The 23,482-nt window shown below is 36.1% G+C and overlaps 1 protein-coding gene across 5 annotated transcripts in view; it reads right to left on the bottom strand.

The window, feature by feature from the left end:
* The window catches only part of IBTK (inhibitor of Bruton tyrosine kinase), a 61,655-nt gene that overhangs the window by 22,038 nt on the left and 16,135 nt on the right, over window positions 1-23,482 (bottom strand). For 4 of the 5 annotated variants that reach the window (XM_068408618.1, XM_068408635.1, XM_068408645.1 and 1 more), the window contains 18 exons: window positions 23,041-23,211; window positions 21,324-21,441; window positions 19,325-19,505; window positions 18,853-18,976; window positions 16,402-16,579; window positions 14,666-14,843; window positions 13,226-13,822; window positions 11,751-11,837; window positions 10,714-10,796; window positions 10,571-10,608; window positions 8,764-8,860; window positions 8,272-8,373; window positions 7,172-7,289; window positions 5,511-5,571; window positions 4,664-4,791; window positions 2,798-2,910; window positions 2,019-2,167; window positions 1,094-1,257 (listed from right to left, as the gene is read on the bottom strand). In XM_068408618.1, the coding sequence (XP_068264719.1) occupies window positions 1,094-1,257; window positions 2,019-2,167; window positions 2,798-2,910; window positions 4,664-4,791; window positions 5,511-5,571; window positions 7,172-7,289; window positions 8,272-8,373; window positions 8,764-8,860; window positions 10,571-10,608; window positions 10,714-10,796; window positions 11,751-11,837; window positions 13,226-13,822; window positions 14,666-14,843; window positions 16,402-16,579; window positions 18,853-18,976; window positions 19,325-19,505; window positions 21,324-21,441; window positions 23,041-23,211 (2,687 nt within the window). The remainder of the gene's footprint in view (window positions 1-1,093; window positions 1,258-2,018; window positions 2,168-2,797; window positions 2,911-4,663; window positions 4,792-5,510; window positions 5,572-7,171; window positions 7,290-8,271; window positions 8,374-8,763; window positions 8,861-10,570; window positions 10,609-10,713; window positions 10,797-11,750; window positions 11,838-13,225; window positions 13,823-14,665; window positions 14,844-16,401; window positions 16,580-18,852; window positions 18,977-19,324; window positions 19,506-21,323; window positions 21,442-23,040; window positions 23,212-23,482) is intronic. The other variant, XM_068408626.1, reaches the window with a different exon arrangement.

Genomic DNA, 23,482 nt, shown 5'->3' with positions numbered 1-23,482 from the left:
TAACCACTGGGAGATCACACCAAACCCTGTTGTCACTGCTCCTCCACAGTAGTTCAGCCAGATACACTACAGTATTAATCCTTCAAACATTCTACACAACAGTGCTGCCTGCTTTTTCTTGACATCGTACCAGCAATACTAGAAAAAGTGAAGAAAGAGTACAAGGGAAAACCATAAAGGCACAGGGACATTACAACAGACACCTATGGTTTCATTTGTTCCCTTTCCATGCAATCCTCTAAAAAAAACGCTCGAAAAGAACTCTAAGATAGCAGATGAAAGTCTACCTTCTAAAGGTCAACCAATCTAAAGACCAAAGAGTTGGCTGTGGGGTGTGTTACCCTCTCTGCATAGACTAGGCTTGCAGAAATACACAGCAAGACACAACACAGATTTCTAATGGACCCTGCTCACCAAGCTACATACTTCAGAGCTGCAGCTTCCAATTTCTACAGCTGTATCATCTGTATTAACAAAGCCCATCAGCCACAAACCAAGAGAGCCTGGGAAAACTGTGGGAAATTATCGCTATATGATTCCCTAAATCCTTAAACTCTTCTCTATTCAACCTTTATTGACAGCTGTCAGAGACAGGACACCAGACAAGACAGAACTTCAGTTTATCACACTACTCGTCCTTTTTCATATGCACTACAGAAAAAAATTAATAATCATTTTTTTATTAACAGTATCAGTTAAACCTGTGGTGTTGATTTTCACAGACCGTTTAAGCCTAAAAGCACGCCTAAAAAATGTCAAAGTACAATGGTGCTTCTAATGGCTTCAAGCATGGTCTGACTCTACAAAAAACTGCCAAGTATTTTAAAAAGTGTTAACCAAGCAGGCCTTCTAAAAAAGTCCAGACCAGTAGCACTTAAAAAAAAAAGTATCTAGCAATTGCTTTTCTCAAAGAATAATTAAAATATGTACCAGTTTTATTAAACTACCAAATTCTTTAATTCACATGTCAAGTAATGTATGATCATTTGGAAGAGCAGATTGCTTTTTAGTCTGAATAGACTATTATTAGCATTCACTACCATGTATAGAACAGTGAGTGTAAGTGAGGTAGGCACCACAAGTATTACTCCACCTGAAACTGGTTGTTACCCAATTGGGAGAGCTTGCGGAGTTGTTTTTGGTACTGGGAACGGACTGTGGAACAGACTGTGTCAATGCTGATGATCCCTTGTATGACTTCATCTCCTTGCTAGGTTGAGAGGGTTTTATACCCTGACTGCATGCTTTGTCCTTCATCTAAAAAAAAGACAGAAAAATATTGAATAAATATTCTCACATTTTTTCATTGAGGAAAAAAATGTGATGCTACAAACAACTTGAATGACATATAAGTGAAAAGATTTTAAAGGATACCTCAAAAATAGCAATAATGTAGTGAATCCCTGATCAGCCTGCTATTTGTACCTTTTTTTTTCTTTTTTTTTTTTTTTTTTTTTTTTTTTTTGCTTCACACTTCACCCTGAATCATTTAAGTCTAACTATGCATCTTGATAGTGGTAAATTCACTCGGAGATGTACACTTCTAAAGCTTTAACACTTAACATAGGCACAATTCTCTCAATTTATTTCTCTTTGCCAGTTATGCCTGTTATCCTGGACCATACATCTGTCGAACTACAGCAAGTGAAGAACAGCAGGATTTTCCTGGAGTTTTTTGGCTTCCAATTTTTTTTTTTGGCTTCTGAACTTCAGATTTGATTTGCATTTTAAATGAAGTAGATAAAGACTTTACATAATTGCTCTTTCAGTTTGAAATTTTCTGAACACTACAGCATATAAAAATTGTTCTTATGGTACCACATGAATAAATTACCCTTAGAAGACTTAATAAGGAACACTTGTTTTTATTTGCTTTATGAGACAAACAACAACTACTTAAAGTTGCCCACTCCATTTTAAGGACAACAGCTTCTCAGCAGCACTCCAAAATACAAGCTCTGCTTTGATGGACTAGATAAACACAAAGAAATAAGTTGCTAGGAACAAAGAAATCCAACCTCAGTCCTCTCTGGATGAAATCCTTTTGTGAAGTCAGGGGACTGCAAGTCTCTGGGGCTACCCACTCCTGCATAACTACCTTCAGAGTCAGATGTTAAGAGCTCTGGAAGTGATTCTATGGAGTTAGTTTTATCCAGTTTTACTGAGCCTAAGAAATAAGAAAGGAGAGTAGAACTATTAAATCACGCAGACAGACTAAACAATGCTTAACAAAAGAAAAAAGTTATCCAACTCCATATGATGAATATAAAATAACCAGAAGTTTACCTAGTCCAGTATACTAGACTGTAATAAGTATAAGCAAATTTAAGACTATCTTAAATACTTTTTCAGAATAAGATTTTCTTTCTCCATCTCACAATACACAGTTTTAGGAAGTAACACTGACACTTTTCTGTTGAAAAAGAATGCTTCTACCATCTTTTCAATAAACATTAACTAATTTATTTGTTATATTTCAGAAAAAAAAAAAAAAAACACAACACATTAGCAGAAATGTTCCACTTATTGAAACCACATGGGAAATCATCTATTAACTTATTTGATAAAATACATGCTTTTACAGAATCTGAACTTTGGGCACAAGATTAATATGATAAACATCCTTTCTAACAAAACTTAAGATTAAGAATTCACTATTCAAATTCAACTACAGTGTTCACTAGAAAAGAAATAATCTTTGCAAGATTTCCTTATTGAAGTATAGAAATCATATGGCATTGCATATTAAACTTTATGTTCTATTTTTATACCTGAAAGGAACCCCTTTCCCACTGACCTGTAGAGGCTGGACTCTGAATAATATCCGATAGATTATATCCTCCAGAGCTGTCGGACCGTTTTCGTGGCTTCTTTTTTGCCTTAGTTTTTGCTCTTTTGAAAAGGGCTTCCCTATTAAAAACAAAAAAAAACCCACCAAGATGGAGTAAAGCCAAAGAAATTGAGCCTCAGAACTATCAGTGTTAATGTCAAGTTTTTCAGTCTGCAGCAGTGGTTATACTTCAAGCAGTACTACCTGGTCCCACCAGCGGTCATTAGCTGCTTGCTCCTGCTCTGCTTATGCACTGGCACAACTATTTAGTAAACGATTTGGGGGGACAAAAAATCCAGGAGGAAAAGAAAAAATTCTTTCCAATCTAGATCTGGTTTCCGGTCTAGTACACAGCACAAAGTCTTCTACTGAGACAATGGAAGATACAGCAGCTGCATAGGCTGGCACTGCCACCTAGGTCAGATTAAACCTGCTACACAGCAACTGACATAAAGCAAACTACATCCAGTTCTCCACTTTCTTCTCTCTTGACTTCTCCTAAATTAGTGAAGTTCAATAAACACCACAGTTGGTCTCATTTTTCCCCAACACAAATATTGCCACCAAGATAATATTACTTCTACAATAAAGCAGGTATATGGTCATGTTACCAAAATGTCACGTGTTCCTATATTCAATATTAGGAAGAGGGGAATCAAATAAAAGGCATCTTTCATTTTAACAAAACTACTAGCAATTCAGAATTGTATGAGTCACAGCTATAGTAACGCTATTTCCTAACTATATATGAACTTATTCATTCCTGCATCAATACTGTAACCTTACAATGTTTGGGGTTTTTTTTTTAATCCTTGGACTGCCCTATTCCCTAAAGACTACCGTCTAGCCTTTAAAAACACTGAAAGGCTTGAAGTCTAATATAAAATAGTCTCTCAATTCCCTTGATCTACTAGTCCTTATCTGTACTAGTTCATTTAGCACAACTTTTCTTGACACAAGTAGTCAAAACAGTACACAATACCACAGGTGACGTCTCATCTGCTCAGTGACATCATATTTCACTATTTGGAAGCATGTTATCCTATCAAATTAGCTTTTCATAGTTGTGATGTCATAGTCAATTTCTCCAGTTTAAAAACTGCCAGAAAAAGCAGTTGTACTTTTATTATTTGCTTGTCAGAGAAAGGCAGCATATTAAGTTAGTCTAACAAGACTTTACAGATTCTATTGCTCTCACCTCTGTCTTCAGAACAGATGTTCGAAGACAGAATACCACAAGTCCACAAAATCACCAAGGCCAAACTACTTGATCTACAGCTGTTTGGATCACATTTTCTAACACCTCTTAAACACAGGTCACGTGTTTTGTTATTCTACAGCCAGACAGTAGCCACTTCAAAATGACAGATTAAAAACTCATGCTACAAAACTACTTATTTCGCATGACAATTCTGTTCATATTAAGAAATGTAGATTATCACAAATTTCCAAACAGATCTATAGTACATTAAAGTCTATTTTTTTCTCTTTTGAGTTCTCCTAATTCAGTGAAGTTCAATGAACTCCACAGTTGGTCTCATACACACAGAGGTAATCTCAGCACATGCACAACTCCCAAACATTACTGTGAATGCTTGTTTTGCTACCTTTATTCACATGGTACTTACAAATTGAAAAAAGTGCTCCACTGCAGTTCTGTAACATTTTAAAATATTTAAGGGAACTGAGAACAGACTTTTGAAATGTCCATTTCTCCCGTTTCTTAATATTTCAGTTCTGAACCCAAAGGAAGTCAGGCACCATCCAAAGGAGGATAAATACGATATATACAGCTTCCCTAGTTAAAAATGTTAATGAAAAATAGATTCTTACTGAGAATTCTGTTCTGCGTTCATTTCTTCCCTTAGAAAGACAAAGTTCTCTCCATCTTCAGGCTCAAAAGAACTTATGTCAGGTCCATCTGGATATGGAGTAATTACTCTCCTGACCATAGCTGGAATCTGTAGTTGTAAAAGCCATTAACACTAAGTTTATCTTAAGTTGTATGCTAGCAAATATATGATCTCTTGTAAAAGCACCAAAACTGACTGCCATTTAAAAAACTTTTACAGATCAAGTAATTAATTATTTAACCAGCTTATAAACTGAAGCTACAACTTTAAGCAAGACAGGAGAATTATTTTAAGTGACAGACTCAGAATGCATATGTTTCAGCTGCCTATAACTCCTGACAAAAAAATGCTTCAAGGTTTTGTAAACATTCATCTTTTACTACTGTACAGTTAAAGAATACTGGTATAATGTGTCTTGGTCTTCCCCTTTGCATTAAAGTTCAACTTCAACATTATTTTTCTTACTGCTTTTAAGATCTATATGATCACCCCGAACTTTACACTGGAGAAGTCTAATTTGCTTTCTTCTCCTTTCTTCTAAGTAACAGATGCTCTTTTCCATAGGTTTTGCTAATGTTTTTTCACACAATAATTGTTAATGACAGAACATTAATGTGTTTAATGTGTATAATTAAAGGACACAATACTGTTGCAGCAGCAGCTACTGAAAAATGAAATATGAGCTCCATGAGCAGCAGCTAACCTTAGCTTTTGAGTCAGATGTTCCACATTTAGCCTGTCATCTACAGACCCTGCAGGTATATATTTATTACTCATCTGTTCTCATTTTAAACCTAATCAGCTTACACTCAAGTTGTACAACTTACCATTTTCCTGTAATAAACAGAAAGATCCTTTACAACTTCATCACTTAAGACATCCAGAGTCCTAAAAAAAATAAAAACAAATTTATCTCACCAGCTTAAAAAAAAAAATCATATTAATGAAAAATTCAAATTAATGTTTTAGATTAATCTCACCTACAGCCATTATTACCTATTCATGGTGGCCACAGAGTCAGAAGGAAGAAAATGAACACAAAATCTAAACTAGTCAATGCCCTTGTTGTAAGGCAGGATTAAACCCACAGGCTTTCCAGATAGCCTACCTTCACTTAAGGCCACAGCCAATATAGGCCTATACAGTTAAGTTACCGTGAACTGGTCATTACTTTACCTATTTCTGCATACTTTCAGGTCTTCCTGACATGTATCTAATACTCCAAGCCTATGCAAATTCTTCTATAAAACTCAGGCACAACATCCCTTGACATTTATGCCAAAAAATACTACTACAGAAAGAAACTTTATACAATACAACTGTCTTGCCCATGTGAGCAGCTCTCCTCACACAAAGCTGTCATGACTAAGTTCTGTCTGTCTCAGGTGTCTCAGATTAAAAGTCTTGCTACCCAGTAATGACATTGTCAGATTTTCACTAAAATGCAGATACAGTCTTAATTGTAGTAAAATGTTGCATGTCCTTTTCAGGCTTAGGATGAAACAAATCTGAATTCAGAATAATACTTAAGAGAATTAGATCTTTACTCCTCTCCAAAATCAAAGGTTAAAATGTTTACACTTTATAAAGATGTGATATGAATGGATTCCTGTATCTGTGATACAAGCAGAGCAGTTGTGTGACACAGCAATGAAACGCTGGCATTCTCAAGTGGTTCAGATCTCTAAGAACTTCTACAGGTAAAAGGAAGCATAGCAGAAAGGCTAGGAGTGGACAGAGTGGACCAATAACAGAGATGAGGTTTTTTCGTTTTGGTTTGTTTTTTTTGGGAGTTTTTTATGTCTTTGCTAGAAAAGAAGTTCGATCAGTGCTGATAAGGCTTGCCCTGAGAAGATGATATGTACTGTGAAGGCAACTTGAAGCCCTGTCCAAAAGCACCAAGAGGAGGAAGGCCAGAACACACCTTCAACTTCTTAGAACCCTAGTTGAATCACTGTGGAAAGCAAGGGTAATTAATTAATTTGTCCAGCCCTCACTGCAGAGAGTTAAACCAAAGAGACTACCAGAAGGCATGCCCATTCTCTCAGGAAAATGCACCATCTATAATAAACCTACTTAAAATAAATTCAATTTGCATAGTAACTATCATGTTAAAAAAGAAAAGAAAAACAAACAACAAAAAAACACAGCAGTTTTATGCATCTTAAAAAAACAATTAAAAAAACCCCAAACAATATTAGGCCTAATGTCAAAGCCCACTGAATTCAAGAGAGGTTTTTCCCTTAATTCAGGCTCTTCATGCCAGATTGTAACATAGGGTTTTGTACTACAGAACTGGTACAGTATGTACAGATACCTAACTAGTTTCTCTCTCCCTGTTTGGCAAAAATGACCCTCCCTTTAAACTAGCAGCATTCAGTTGCATTAAAACATTTAACTGCTCCTATTAGTTCTTCCAACCCTTTTTCCTTTTCGGGATGTTTATATTTAACAGCTAGTACATGAATACATTTGCATTCCTCCTTACCTTGCTTCAAGCAAAGCTGCCATATTGAGTCCTATGAACTGCAAGCAGGACAGTTTTAACTGTTCAGCATTATACATCGCTGAGAACTCCAACAGCTCGGCAGCGTTCTTTAAAGTAACTGCAAAGAATACACACAACAAACCAAACCGGATAACGTGCTGCAATATAATGCAGCAGTTTTTAAGACTTACTGCACAGTGTGATCTAGTTATTGAAATATATCATATACTTCTGCATTTATAGTAAAAATGCTAATGCTCAAATGGCCATAAACTACGGCAAGCTTCACGTAACTTCGTAGCAGCTTGAATGCAATGGCTGCTTCACAGAAATACAAAGGCCCTACCTACAAACCTATCAGTTTCAATATATTGAAACCCAGCAGTCCAAAACAAAGGGGAAAAAGAAAGTTAAAAACAGCAAGTTTCATGTACATCATAAACAGTTCTTAAAGCTCCAAATGTCCCTTTAGCAGGCAGAAAGAAAAAAAAAAAGGGGGAGTGAAGGGGTGGGGGAGAGAGTGAGAAAAATGGAAGTCACTAAGAAATGCCAAGCAAAAATTGTTCCTTAGCTTCATACAAGAAATCAGCATACAACACTTAGTGTTCTCTAGAAGAGACAGATCTTCATAGCCACATAGAAACAGCACTGTGTCAAACAACAGAAGAACTAGTAGAACTAAATACAAGGACAGAAAGAGAAACATAGAATTCATTTCATCATGTTTTAAAGACAAGAAGTTTGAATTCAATGAAATAAAGGTTTATAAAAAGTGTGGTTTATTTGTTGTAGTGGTTTTGGGTTTGTTTGTTTGTTGTTGTTTTTTTTTTTTGCTTTTTGCTTTTTTTACTTGTTTTTTCTTTTATTAGAGCCCATGAGATGATGACAACAATGCATAAGGAATGGAAGGTTAGTCTGGGTGATGTTCTAGGTTAGCATAAAGACACAACTGTTAACAGCTATGCAACGAACAGCAAAAGGTAATCAGAGCAAAGGAATATAAGCAAATAATTCTGTGCTGAAATAGACAAAAACATTAACATCTAAAAAAGGCATTTTTTTATTCTCTAACCCTTTATAATAGAATTGGAAGAACTCACGTTTCTCTGCAATGGCTACTTCACAGATTTCTTTGAGTCTGGATATAAGAAGTTGGTCTGCTACCACAAGAACATTACATACGAATTCCACGTTTTGAGAATCTGGAAAAGAAAGCATCAAGCGTACACTGGGGGAAAGTCAAAAGCCACTATAACACACACAGCTTCAATGAGATTTTACCAAAGGACAAATATAATAGCTTTGCAAATTTTCATGGGATTTTCACAGCACAAGGAAGAGCTTAGAAGAGCACAGTCATTTTTTTTAAGCAAGAGAAGGAGGGAAAAGGAAAAATGCAGTTTGTCAAACTAAAGAAAAGGTACAAAAAGGTCTGGGGTACAGCTACCACCTCAAAATCTAAAGCAAGAGTCACAAAAAAATTGGATTTTCTACATAAAACTTCAACGGAAGCATATTAAGTATTGAATTTCTATTTTAAAAATATAAAAATTACAGGAGCTACAGTTGCGTTGAAAATATATTAATGGCACCTTTTATCGCAAGAGCTTCATCTGTATACAGGTAACCTACAATTATCTGTAGTATGTCAGAATGGATTGGCATTTCCAGAGCAGAACAACAGGAAGCCTAAAAGGCGAAAGGATTAAAAAAAAAAAAAAACAAAGAGTAAAAAAAGCTGACTACTTGGAATAAAATACAAAATTAAGACAGCAATTATATTTAGCAAATGACTCGGACTAAGGGTCACATTTTCAAAGTCAAACAATTATTTAAGCATTTGCACAAAATCTGTTCTAGGTCTTCAACTAAGAATTGATTGAAGCAGAGCAATTAAAATCTGCCCAAACTTCTGAATAAATACCCATGAAACAGTTCAGTGTTACATCAGTTTGAGCATCTTCACCCATAATTGTTTAAAAACAGAACTACAGGAATCCCCTATGCCAGTACTGAACTGCTTTCCTTTCAAGGCAAAAGATCTAGTGAAATCACAAATTCCCATGCAAGAATAAAACAAAAGTAGCCATTACTGTTAATCCCTCAGAAAACAAGGTCCTCCATTTGAAGAACCATATTAACCATTAAGGCAAAGCTTTTGTATGAGCAAACATTAGGCATTCAATCATGTAATTGTCACCATTCAAGTTTACGTGACATCGTTGCTTAACAACTTTGGTTTATTTCAGGTGGTACTGAAGCAAAGCTTCATGCTAAAAGATTTCTTTTGCTTTATAACATGCTACTGGTACTGACATATTTCCCGTCTGAAGTTTAAAACCTTCTTATAGACATTAAGATTTTTATACAACATCTAGAGTACTTGATTCACAAAATATTTACTTATGAATTTAGTACATATTTAGATTTACTTACGAAATGATAATTTATTAACTACATACAACTGATATAGCAATCAATGATACAAGTGGACATTCAACACTTAGAATAAATCAATCACTTCTCTCACAGTGTTTCAGATATGTTTCCTCAGTGACAGCTGAGGAAAAGGCAGCACAGTAACTTGGAGGACAGGTAAAGTTCTGTTATGCAGCAGAAGAGAACTGCCAGTACTTTGCCAGGTTCTTAGATTTACATATTGCCAAAAAGCTATGAAAGCTGAGAAAACTCTTCCACAGTGCTTCAGCTTTCGGTCTCTGAAAAATGGTTCTCCATTTACACCTTTCCTCTCAACAAGTATTGTCAATAATATTCACATACTGAAACAGAGGCATTTAGTGAAATTACGATGTCCAGGAACAACGACGGCATTGACACACATCTAGCAAAGAGTAACCAAAAGAAATAAAAGATCTGCATCTCTGGAAGCAGCATCTGCTGACTAAGTGGAATAGTCCTTGATATCCTCTATTTCATCAACAGTAAAAGTCAACTAGAGATTCTACACATTGACTCTCGATTCCGCTGTATCTTTCACTCAGTACATATGAAAAGCTATTCCATACTGCATACTATTTAAATTGTAAGATCTTTTACAGAACAATGAAAATTCATCCAAAGCAGTATCCTGTAAGAATAGTCCAGTAGCTTTTTATAAATCCATGAACTAGCTCAAAATAAATCTCTAAAACAAAAGTAATAATATATATCAAAGGAAATTAAAGTATCACATTTATCACTGTCATTTAATACACAATCTCAATAGTACAAATGTAGAGTAACCAAAAATGTTGGGTTTTTTTCCTTGCAAACAGGATCCAAGAATCCAGCCTTTCCTTTTTCCCAGTATTTAGGATATGTTACTCTAGGAAAAACTGAAAATCTGTCACTTATTTAATGCAACAAAACATACCACCACGCATTTATTGGCAAGCTTACCTCAATCCATGAGCTGCTTAACATGCTGTGAAAATAATCTGTAAAGAAAGGCATTTCAGTTCAAGATGCAATAAAATTTCAGTTAAAAAATACAACACGACTTAAGTATTTTTATATATATATATATAAATACACACACATACCAAGTCTTGCACAAAGTACACACTTATGACACGGGAATTCCTTTCCATCTAAAGATTTCAGGGTCACATCGGAGAGGTATGAACTAGAAGATATTTAACAGGATCAGAACTGTGACTATTCAGAATAGCTACAAGTTGTAAACTCTACAAATAAATGCTTACTTTAGCAAATTAGGATTTATCCTTTAAAATAAAACACACCTAAACTTCAATAATATCATATGAAACGAACCTAAAAGTACAGGCACAATAGTTTCAAGAGAGAAATTTTTTGTCTGAAGTTGAGCTCTCAAAATTCCATCTGAATTATTTCCTTCAAAACATGGTAAATTACTGTTTCAAAACTGCTATGACCAAATAAATTAATTACGGCTAATTTTAGTCAATCTTAAATGGTCTATGCTAAGTTAGTTATTTCTTTTACATTAGTAGCTACTATAAGCTTTGACAATGCATTTTAAGGGTGAAGTAATCCAAATCCTGGGAAAAAACTGCTTTTATGCAATGTAGCTTTTATTATGTAAGTAGACTATTCAACCCTTTGGGTATAAATAACCCAGTCACACCAATGGAATTAAAAAACAAACATCACTTTGATAAAAGTGTAAGGAATTTTTCTACTGAAAGATATTCCAGAGATTTTCTTAATTAGAAAAAATATTACATATTTGCTTATTTCCAATCCATATAGTCTTATTGTCACAGCAAGCATATTTGCAAAAGTCAAACTGCTTTTCACTGGATAACCCACAACATTTCTGTTCTCCTGGTATTAGTATTCTATGACACAGTTAATCCACAGAACACATTAATGTACAGCAAAAAGAAACCATACATAATCTATCCCAGATTACTAATTCATAGATCAGTCTATAGGCATCTACAGAGAACTTCCAAACATGAGTTACTGTGAAAGAGACAAGTGTACAACAGAAGTTAAAATACAGCTGATCAACCTTAGCCTACACTTAACAGGCAAAGAGATGACATAAGAGGAAGATGGTGGGGGAAGGGGAAGCTTGATTTAAAAAGTTTACCATTTCTTCTGATTTAACTTTGGTTTGTTCCCATTCTTCTTGTTGACAACGTTAATTTTTCCATTTTCTAACCTGACTCCATCCAACCTGCAAATCATTAACATTAGTAGTAAGCAATACAATTAGTATACAGTTCAAACCATTAAGAACAACAGTTTCACAAAGTACTAGCACTTCAGTGGGCTCATATTGTGAATATGAAAAAGGATCAAAATCATTCATCACAGAAAACTAGAAAGGGGCAGTTGTTACTTCAAAGTCTTCACTGCAGATGTAAAATGTAACTGACATTCTTTCCACATCTTAGCTATCTTATTTATTACCTCAGATGAAAGCTACACTGCTATAGTAAAGTCCAACACCACAGGGTCAAAAATCTAGGAGTTATATATATTGTTACCAGTTATCTGAGCAAAGACAGTGGTTTGGAAGAGATGCATGTTTCAACACTTCTTTAACGCTTCTTTAGCACCCTAACTCATCAAGAAGGCTTGTGAATGGGATGGTAAAGACACAGGAGTGCTGCTGGTGGATTACAAAGCAATACACTTTCAAAAGGAAAGTGCTTAAACATGGAAATTTTACTTGGGAACTCAGTTTTAGGAGCAGCTTCACATCTTTGCTGATTAATTTTAGTGCTTGCGAAAAATACAGTGAAGAAAACTGCCCTGAAAAAGCTCATTCCCTCCTTTGAAAGGAAAAGATAAATGCAGAAAAAAAAACAAAACAAAACAAAACTGAGTAATAGAGTTCTACAGAGACATTTGGTCTCAATTCCATTAGTTTCACCATGTAACATTAAAAATGCATCAGTTAAACAAGAATTTAACTTTGCTTTGTGTTGTTTTATACTAAATATGTTTATTGTCTATGGAAAAACTGGTAGACTATGGACGACAGCATAGAAATTCATCAATACAAAATTCAATTAGATCAGCTGTCTCTAACAAAGTAAGTATTAATGTTTTATGACAGTCATTCTGGAAAGTCAGATGATTTGCATCCGATGTCTCAGAGAGCTCATGCCTTCAAAGATACACAGGACATTTTAAATACAAATGTCCAAGAGAATCTAGGACATAACAAGGGTCAACTGCAATTTCCATCATACAGAAGCCTATTGAAAAATGATGCTTCAAGTATATAATCATGCTACGGAATTCTGCTTCTGACATTCAAAAAGGTCATACATGCTTTCTTTTAAGAACAAACTGACATTGCTTTAAAGAGATGATATGGTTTGTGATGTAAACTTTTATACTTGCGAACAACAAACAAAGCAAAAAAAGGCAAATTTATCAACCCCAACTAGCCTTCTACTTTAATAAGTTTAATTATTATTATAATTGTTTAATTATAATAATTTTAATTATTATTAAAGTAGCCTTCTACTTTAATAAAAAAGTTAGATCAGCTTACATAAAAACACTCCGTGAAGAGCTTGCCAGAATATAAATGCATTTCTTTTCGCTTACCTTCCACTTAAATTGCTGAGTCCAAACTTCTTTGCAGCACTTTGCAACATTTTTATGAGGTTAGCTTCTTCACCAACAACTTTGCCTTTTTTAGATTTGCTCTTCTGTTTTTCATTTATAACTTGCACTTGATTATTTCTATAAATCTCAAATGCAGACTTTCCATTAACATTTTCATCAAAACTCATTTTGCTCAGGTTAGAAATTAAAGTATCTTGATATTCTTCTGATTTTCCTTTATGCGGAATTTTTGGTTTATAACCATGAGTCAAAAGATCACATGTATCAGTGTATATGAACTGCAGAAGGTATGCAAACAGGTCGGGATGAACTTTCTCTATTACATAAAGATCACATCCAACAGCATCTTCATCTTTACGGTAGACGTCTGGAGTGTCTAGCTGGTTGTCACTGGAAACAAACAGCTTCTTGAAGAAGTCAGAGCGTACAGCCAAGATGTATTTGTGCACGGGGTAAGTTCTTGTGCCAATCTGAAAAGTCACATCATGGATGCTGTCCATTTCATCTGTTTCATCTAGCAGTTTGCCAAAATCCTCTCCGAAACTTGACAATGACACACTTGGAATTTCGTAAAGACTAGAACAAAATGAAATCCATCAAAAAAACCCCACTATTTACGAGCTCCATAAAATTTTACATAGTATGTTTAATGAAGACTGTGAGGTTGTTTCCATTTGGTTTGTTTGGGCCTTTTCTTACATTGCTGGACTACTCAACACTTCTTGTCCTATTCTTTACAAAAGGAACTAATAATGTGTTTTTTAGGCAATTAAACCACATATGTAAGATCTGTCTAGCTTCAGAATATCAAATACAGTATTTTGTGTTTATAATGTAGCCAGTAAACATGTATTATCAGAACTATCTTATCTTCATCATTTTTCCAACAAGAAAACATAGAAATGTTTACTGTATTTCATATTACAATCCAAAGCAGTAAGAAAAAAAAGCTAGTGTTTACTTATTTATCAGATATATTGGAAACTATTACGAGAGTGCAAGGAGCATGGTTCAGTATTCTACTTACTCCTCCTACTTTAAACATTTTTTCCGAACAAATAAAGACCTGCTTTTCACTTTTAAATAAAAGCTGATTACTGGTGATCACTGAAGGGGTGAATTTCTACAGTATTTACAACTCAGAGTGTGTTAAGAAATACATTGCAAATGCTTGCCTTAAACACTTTAGATAAAACATCAACATTTTCTATACTAATTACGCAAATATAAAAGCTGAGGTCTTTGGGTAACTTCAACACAGTTGTTTACTAACAAGTGCTATTCTCTAGCAGTATGGATAACCACATTTACTGTTACTTCTGTATGAGCCAAAAAATGGTTTTGAATAGCAGAATGATTTAATTGCAATCACACACAAAAAAAAGAGAAAAATTACAGTTGTTGATATTTTAAATATACCTTGTTTTAGGATCCGTCTGTAAAACAGCAAAATTGTAACCGTTAGGATCAGTGGCAATACTAACAGCTCGGTGGACAAAAGTAAGCTTCTGAAGTCGAATTCTTTCATACACACTGTTTGTATCATGTTCACAGGATACATCACATGAAGAATTCTGAAGGCTCGATACAAGTTCTGCTGAAAAAAAAAAAGATTGGAAAAAACACAGAAAGGTCCAGCTAATTAGAATGCAACTGATATAACAAAAAGGCAAGATTTATGACTTCTGTAAGTCCATTGACGTAGTCACTGAATAAGGCTAAATTATGCTGAAGACTTCAGCTCGCTTAACAGAAGTGCAGGAAGACGTTTTAAGAATAAGACTTTACATTACATATCATAGAATCATAGAATGGTTTTGGTTGGAAGGGACCTTTAAGATCATTTAGTTCCAGCCCCCCTGCCACAGGCAGGGACACCTTTCCACTAGACTAGGTTGCTCAAAGCCTCATCCAGTCTGGCCTTAAACACTGCCAGGGAGGGGGCATCCACAACTTCTCTGGGCAACCTGTTCCAGTGTCTTGCTACCCTCACAGTAAAGAACTTCTTCCTATATAGGAGAGTCCTTATCCTGAACTTCTTATTTTTTTGTTTTGCCAGTTCTTCGTATAAGGAAAAACACGCCATCTAACATTCAACAGAACCTCTTGTGGAATAAACAAACTGTGCATCGACATACAGAAGTTGAAGATTGCTTTCTTGTCCCGTCATATCAATTACAGCAGATATAATACAATTGCCTTCAGACTTCATATTGTATCTGTTTAAATTATACCCAAACTAGCAAAATACTATCGAAAAAAAAGTGATATTCTCTTCACACTGGATTATTTTTCAAGAACTGTATAACTGAATACATGCACACCATTCACCACACTCACTAAAACCTTTCAAAAAACAAGAAGCGTTCATTCATTACAAATTAGTGATGAACATCAACTAGACATCAACAGACACTTAACAGGTCTGGATTGTAAATTTTCCTTGAAGATACTAAAACTACAAAAAGAACAGCAAAAAGCACAAAGAAGAGAGTGCCTACAGACACATGCCAGCACCAGGACAGAGCTAAAAGATGTGTTTGGTGCCTCTGTAATGAGGGAACTACTACATGATGTGCAGAATAAAAGAAAGTAGCAACAGAGTTAAAACTAGTATGCAACATGAACGGAGCTGACTGTTTCAACTAAAATCTTGTTCTATAGTAGACAGCTACCTTCCCAGAAAAAAAAAAAAAAGCCATCAGGACCTACTCTCAGCAATATGAGCCAAGTTAACAAGGCAGAAATTGCTCTGAACCCTGTATTATGCCCAAATAAAGGTCTGGGAAACATAAGGTTTCACGGACTTAGCAGTGCAAGCAAGTACAAGCCCCTTCTTTTGTTCAATGCCAGTCTCTTAGGACTGGTCATCTAATATGTGAGAAGATCATTACACTGCTCCCTTGCAATATTATTACTCTTCAGAAGTACTTTTCTTCTGGAAATCTCCACCTGAAGGTTAACTGAAGGCTGCAAAGCAAGTAAATCTTAGTATTACTGAGGAAAGAGAACAGTAGTGGTCAATGCTACCAACTGTTAGCCACAGAGGAAGGAATGAACTCACCACATAATACTGTTAGAGACTAAAAAGATTCAATTATTTTTATATTGACTTGAAGTACTTAAAAACCATTAAAAAAAAAATCACAGCTAACCTTTCTTTTCAGAGATTTTTTTCCCTTCTTCCAGCCACTTCCCTGTAAAAGCTTCACCATCCTGTGTGACAAACATTATTTCATTCCTATTTAAAGCAACGTCTGACATGAAGACTTGACGGCCATACACCCAACGACACTGCTTCATGGAGTTGTTAGATGACTTCCAGCAAAACACCTATAATATCATTTTTCAGAGAAAGGGAAAATCTTCATATCATATCAAAGCAGTTACATATTACACACTACTTTTTTAAACACAAGAACATGCCATCTCAAAGTTACATATAAAAGGAGAAAGACATTCTTCAAAATTATATCCTAAAGTGTTATGACATCTAATACAAAAGAACCCACAAGTAAAAAAACAGAAAATTATGATGATATCAAGATCTGTTTGCCCATGAATGGCATTTGAAAATCTTCTCTGAATATTTAAACATCTTCACAGCAGTATCCTATAGGACAGTTTTTACTGACATTTCAAAAAGGACAGCAAAAGGTGTCATCCAGTCAAGAAATAAGTTTAAGCTAGTTCTTCATTTACAGATTTGTCAACTAGTTTGCTTATAAATCAAGCAAAATTCAAAGCTAGCACACCAAAAATTTAAACCATTTCCTGTTAATTGTTTGACAAAAATCTCAAGTTTCTCTGTGCCAGCCAAGGTTTTCGAATGGAGATCATGACCAACACAAACTTCAAAACATTCAACAGAAATATGAAGAACTGCATGCACAGCAGGACGCCAACAAGATACACTGTAGATGTCTGAAAGAAGCGAGCATGAAGCAACAATCCCATGCAAGGTAAAGCCCAGATGTGGCATTAGTGGTGTTACAGTTGGGCTTTTGTCTTCTCCCGTTGAAGGGCCTGCACAGGTCTGTTAACACATAACTACAGAGGGGACAAAAGAATTTGAGTAACCTATTTCCTTTCCCCTGTTTTGAGCCCTGCAGAATCACAGAATGGTTGAGGTTGGAAGGGATCTCTGGACATTATCTAGTGCAACCCCCTGCTCAAGCAGGGCCACCCAGAGCCCGCTGCCCAGGACCATGTCCAGACAGCTTCTCCAAGGATGGAGACTCCACAATCTCCATGGGCAACCTGTGCCAGTGCTCTGTCATCCTCACAGTGAAAAAGTGCTTCCTGATACTCAGACAGAATCTCCTTTGTTTCAGTTTGCAACCACTGCCTCTGGTTCTGTCACTGGGCATCACTGAAAAGAGCCTGCCTCTATCTTCTTTACATCTTCCCTTCAAGTACTTATATACATTGTTAAGATCCCCCTTGAGCCTTCTCTTTTCTAGGCTAAACAGCACTCTCTTAAAGACGGTACAATCAAGTCAGACCAGGAAATGCTGATTCAGGAAACAAGTATTAAGATCCCATCCCTTTCCTTACTCAATAATTTATAATGCCTAAAAGCACTAAAGATCCCAGCATTTGTCAGTATTCAGCATGGAAAGATATCAAATGCAGGTTGACATAATTCTACTGATGCAGTAAGACAAAGTAGTTTCTTACCGCTAAAGCAGTGTCCCAAAGATGTTGAAGGGGCACTAACAATACTACAGATGCTAGAGGCTAAACCTCACATGAACAAATACTGAACTGGAAGTTTATAATCTCTGAGACAACTAATGAGCTAATAAACAGATAAGATCATCCCAAAACATAATTCAGTCAAATGCAAGGAAAGAAAGGAATCACCCACACTGCTCCCGATTTTGATATGCAAGCTCAGTTTCTAACATTCTTGAAGAAGGCAGCATTTCAGTAACAAAACCTTTTTGTACACACCACTAGATGGCACTGAAGGTTTAGATCTCCCAGTGAGCAGATCTAGAAAAGGCTGGGCTTTTGAAGGGTTCTATAAACTGTTACTCTTATGAAACAATGATGGAAGAGAACAACAAATTTGTCGTATTATTCCAGTTATAAGCCAACACAGTGTCTACACTTAACTATAAATACTAAGCCATTTACCAGGTTGAGCTGCAATTTTTCAACAATAAAAGGGACATCTCACCTACAGAACAGCTGCTTTTCAGCAAAGGCTCTAAAACTTGAAGTCCAGAGACTACTTCTGAGACTATTTCTGGAGGGTGTAAAGGTGACTGGGTAGGTGGGGTGAGAAGAGAGCCGAGGAAAAAAAAAAGACCAGACCATGTATGCTACATAACCACTTATGTATATAAAGTAAAGGAGTTTACCCCTTCACTGAAAGGCCATTAGATGTTCATAGATTTAAAAATAAACTACTGTACATTACTTTGGTAGTCTTCCCATAGCTCTTTAAAAAAAAAAAAAAAAAAATCACTAGCAGCTCTACAGAAATGAATTGGGTATTTTCTATGTACGATTTTGTCCTGTCAATTTTTTATGTTTAAAGTTTGATTAATTGGTGTGCAGCTTGCTATGTAATTATGATTTCTAGGGACACAACTTACTCTTCCAGCTTCATCCAGTGCTAAAATGCAAATCTTCTGACCCCCGCTTTCTTTGAGATTCTGGGTATCTACCTTATATTCCAAACATCCCCCGTTAACAAGAACTTTTTTAAGGTTCAGCTGTCTGAAAGAACACAAAAGGTTAAATTAGTGTTTCTTCATTGTGTATTGATGTTGCTCCTACGACAGAGTTACCTTTTTCATTTAGAGAAGCAGTAAAAAAATACAGTTGAGGTAGTGACACTGAAAAATTACTTTAATTTATCCCCACCAGTACTACTAACATAACTGCTAATAAAATACTATTAGTAGATTGTAATTTTTGATTTGCTTTCAAGTAAGTCACATCATATCCACAGACCCCAAATTACTGATTCAAAATCGTAACAACGATTAATTAATAAATAAATTTTATTTACAGTGAAATCTTCACCTATTTTTCTTCATGATAAATTAGAAAAGTAACACATACTTCGAAGCCATCTTTTTGCACTGATAGTCTGCAAGTAAATAAATATCTCCTCTTTCAGTAACGCATACTGTAGCGCCATCACTTGCAGAGACCAAGGACAGAGAGATATCTTTATGGTGTAGAGCAGAAACTTGGCGAGGTGAAGTTACACATTTTTCTCCATTAGGATCCAGCAGATAACCTAGAAAACAGAACACGTCCCAAAACCATTATTTGCCATTCCACGCATTGTGCATTTAAAGGACACTTTGCTACACTACTTTGAAGAACCTTTAAATTCTAAAAGATTTTTTAGGTAGTTAGATAATCCATCTTCAAAACCATTAGACAGATAAGAGACCCACCACACGTACTTGTTAGTTCACCATTAACACCAGAAAACATTCAAGATTTGATACACAAAAAATGAAGTAAGGCATATTCTACAGGGAAAGCTATTTAATGTGGTTAGACTCTGCAGTGGTACTGCCTTTGACTCCAAAGAACATTTATTATCACATTACAGTTCAAGACACTAGAAATACTATCACATTGGCATAAACTATAGATTATTTCAGCCATTGGAAGATACCAAACAAGCTTGTCTTACAAATTACTGTAAGTGCATGTAAGCATGAAGGTGGGCAGTTACATGAAAGAACAGACAAGATTGGAGCTCTAAAGTAAGGTCTCTGAAAACATATTAAAAATAAAATAGTCAGGCCATTACTGCTCTGCTGCATCAAGAAACCTAACACAAAAGAATCTTACCCATAACATAAGCCTGCTCTGTGTGCGCTTACATCTGCACCACAGAGTGGATTCAAGGTACAAATATCCAGGAACAAAGCAGCAGAGCTACCTCTAAAGCTGGAAGCAACCCCGTCACATTACAGCGTAGTGCCGTGCCCAAACATCTTAAAGAGGCAAGGTTTATTACCACAGGTCTATGACAGTGCCCATCTGACACAGCTATACTGCTGAGGATCTAATTACTGTCTCCATATCACAGATGGTACTGCACTGGGTGATGTGCATGCCAGAATAATCTCAACAACACAAGCAACCACGCAGAAATTTACATGATGGGTGCACATGAAAAAAAAAAAAAAAAAAAAAAACACAAAAAAATATTCATTAGTAAGATACTTCTCTGACAAAGACAAGTTTTTTCACATACCTTTGCAATCCTAAATAGGAACACAAAAAAGTGTCTGAACCTGATGTCAGAACTGATGCAGATTAACTGTAAGTACCAGAGCTAGCTAACAGTTTAGTTTGCACACGGATATAGAACTGCGGAAATGCAAATCCAAACCAATATTGCAATACCTGTTTATTAAAAAAGATAAGAGCAATTAAAATATCCCATTCATACAACAAATCAAGACATTCAATAGTTGGTAATACATTTTTATTAGGTTCTTTCTTCACTTCAGAATAATTACTGAATTAAGCGAAGATACTGGTCATGGCGCTGTTGAAAAAAATTCTACATACAGACAAGCATTTCAGTTTAAAAAGTTAGTATGGAAAAAGTTATCAGTAGCATGTTCACAGTGCATGGTGAAAGAAGGACATAGGCAGGAGAGCTGAATGGTAGTTTATAATTTATTAAGGGCAGTACCAGCCAGACTGCTGGAAGGAGACAAGCATGCCCTGGGGTAATTTGCAACAGAAACAGCAACATTCTGTTTCCTGAAAGTCTTCAGTAGCAGAACCACACAAGATACATGAAAGGTGAAGAATTAGAAGAGTTCAAATAACAGAGCTAGGTCTGACTAGCTCCCATCACCTCAAAATGTGAAAGTGACTGGCACTAATGAAAAATATACTTCAAAAGGAGTGTGAAGGGATGATGTAATCAGACTGGGTTTTTTTTTTTTAAAAAAAAAAAAAGAGAGAAAGGAGAGAAGAGAAAGCTTTAACTAGGCTTCTGCTGTAAGAAGCAGATGACAGCTTTAGTACAAATAACATCTTTTAATGGCTGGGTTTTACTTTCAGAACGATTCTACCTTACCTAGTTGGCCGCCATTCAGCCCCATGGTATACACTGCTTCCTTAGTCCATAGCACTGTATGGAATCTGCCTGCAGCCACTCCAATCACCATTCTACCTTTCAGGTTTTTTGCCTGAACCTAAGCACAAATCCAAAGTACATCTTAATATTAAGCAGCAACAGGTGAATTTCACATGTACAAACTCCTGACAACATTTAACTCCTAAAGTCATTAACAATGAAGCATTACTATCGATCCACACACAGTCTAATAAGTCAGGATTATTTCAGAAGTTTGTCAAGTGGGGCACTATTGCACTAGTGACAAAAAGAAGTAAACTTTTTGCATTATCTAATCAGAACCAGAAGCAAAACTCCTTAGGCTATCTTTATGTGTAAGATCTTGAACACCACTGCACAGGACATGTATAAGAGAACCAAAGAAGACTCAAGTGCTGCAGAAGTGTCAGCAAAAAAGTTTCAGCTTGTAAGTCCTAATACCCTAAACACACTGCAGAACACTATACTACTAATTCCACAATTCAAACCCTTTGACATCACCCTGTCAACTAGACCATGGCACTAAGTGCCATGTCCAGTCTTTTCTTAAACACATCCAGAGATGGTGACTCCACCACCTCCCTGGGCAGCCCATTCCAATGTCTAATGACCCTTTCTGAGAAGAAATGCTTCCTAATGTCTAACCTGAACCTCCCCTGGCAAAGCTTGAGGCTATGTCCTCTTGTCCTATCGCTAGTTGCCTGGAAGAAGAGGCCGACTCCCACTCCGCTACAACCTCCCTTCAGGTAGTTGTAGACTGCAATAAGGTCACCTCTGAGCCTCCTCTTCTCCAGGCTAAACAACCCCAGCTCCCTCAGCCGTTCCTCGTAGGTCAGACCCTCCAGACCCTTCACCAGCTTGGTCGCCCTCCTCTGGACTCGCTCCAACACCTCAACACCTTTCTTGAAGTGCGGGGCCCAGAACTGTACACAGTATTCAAGATGTGGCCTCACCAGTGCCGAGTATAGAGGGACAATCACTTCCCTAGACCGGCTAGCTACACTACTGAAGAGCATCCCATTGTACCCCAAAACACTATCCTGTTGCACTTTGGCCAATTATCCTTTCCTGCTTTTATAACACTGGTAGTGCAATGTTGTTCTACTCTAGATGAAGCTTCTTTTCAATAAAAGGTAATGTAACTCTTATTTACTTAAAAGAAAAAAAAAATTGAAAAAGTTATAGGTTAAGCATAGAAATACCGTCCAGTTGCTGATGTCCATACCCTCTCTTCCCTGTCACTATTCTTCCCAAAGCTTTGTGACTCCAGAACCAACAGTGCTTCCAGCAAAGAATACAACCATCAAACCCTGAGATCCATCATCCAGTGATTCAAAAGACACAAAGAGCATGAATCTCAAGTAATACATACCCATTACTTTTACATCATTTCAGCTACAGAAAAATTTGGGGAAGGAAAGGGTTTTGGCAATTGTACCTTGTATCATATTTAGCACTACAAACTTTAGTACAGTTCAGGTTACAAACTAAGATGTTTATAGGATACATTAAGTATTTAAGATTGAGATGTACGATAACACAGAATCAAGATTATATCTGAACTCATATTTGACTTTAATGTACTGAGAAAGTTTAAAAGTTATTTCCACAATCTTCACATTTTACTTTCTGTTAAAAAAAAAACAAACAACTAAGCTTTGACTGATGTTATTTTTACCTGTCTAGGAACACTGCAGTTAGTAGGAGGAGGAAGAATTCCCAGCTGATGGAAAGTGTTTAAGCCAAATGTGTAAACATATCCATCTTCTGTTAAAACAACAGTATGATCCTTAGCTGCAGCTATCTGTGAGCACTGATGGCCAGCTAAGCCTTCCACAAGTCTTGGAACCTGAACAAAAGAAAAAGAAAAGTTTTATATTAACCAGCAGCCATCTATGAATCTGAAGTTACACCAACAGAAAGTCATGACCAAATACTGAACTACATATGAAAATGCGTTTGTACATACAATACAATCATTAACATAATTACCACATCCAATGCAAGAAGATGACCTACTTTAATTTGAAATGCGTCCTCTGCTATCAGGGGAGATGATTTTTAAACTACCTGCTCTGAAATTAGGTTGGAAACTGTATCTTCAGGACAGCTGGACAAAT

Source organism: Nyctibius grandis, chromosome 1, assembly GCF_013368605.1.
Source record: "Nyctibius grandis isolate bNycGra1 chromosome 1, bNycGra1.pri, whole genome shotgun sequence".
NCBI classification, from domain to species: domain Eukaryota; kingdom Metazoa; phylum Chordata; class Aves; order Nyctibiiformes; family Nyctibiidae; genus Nyctibius; species Nyctibius grandis.
Note: the sequence above shows the minus strand (reverse complement) of the source record. Positions and strands in the feature narration are given on the sequence as shown.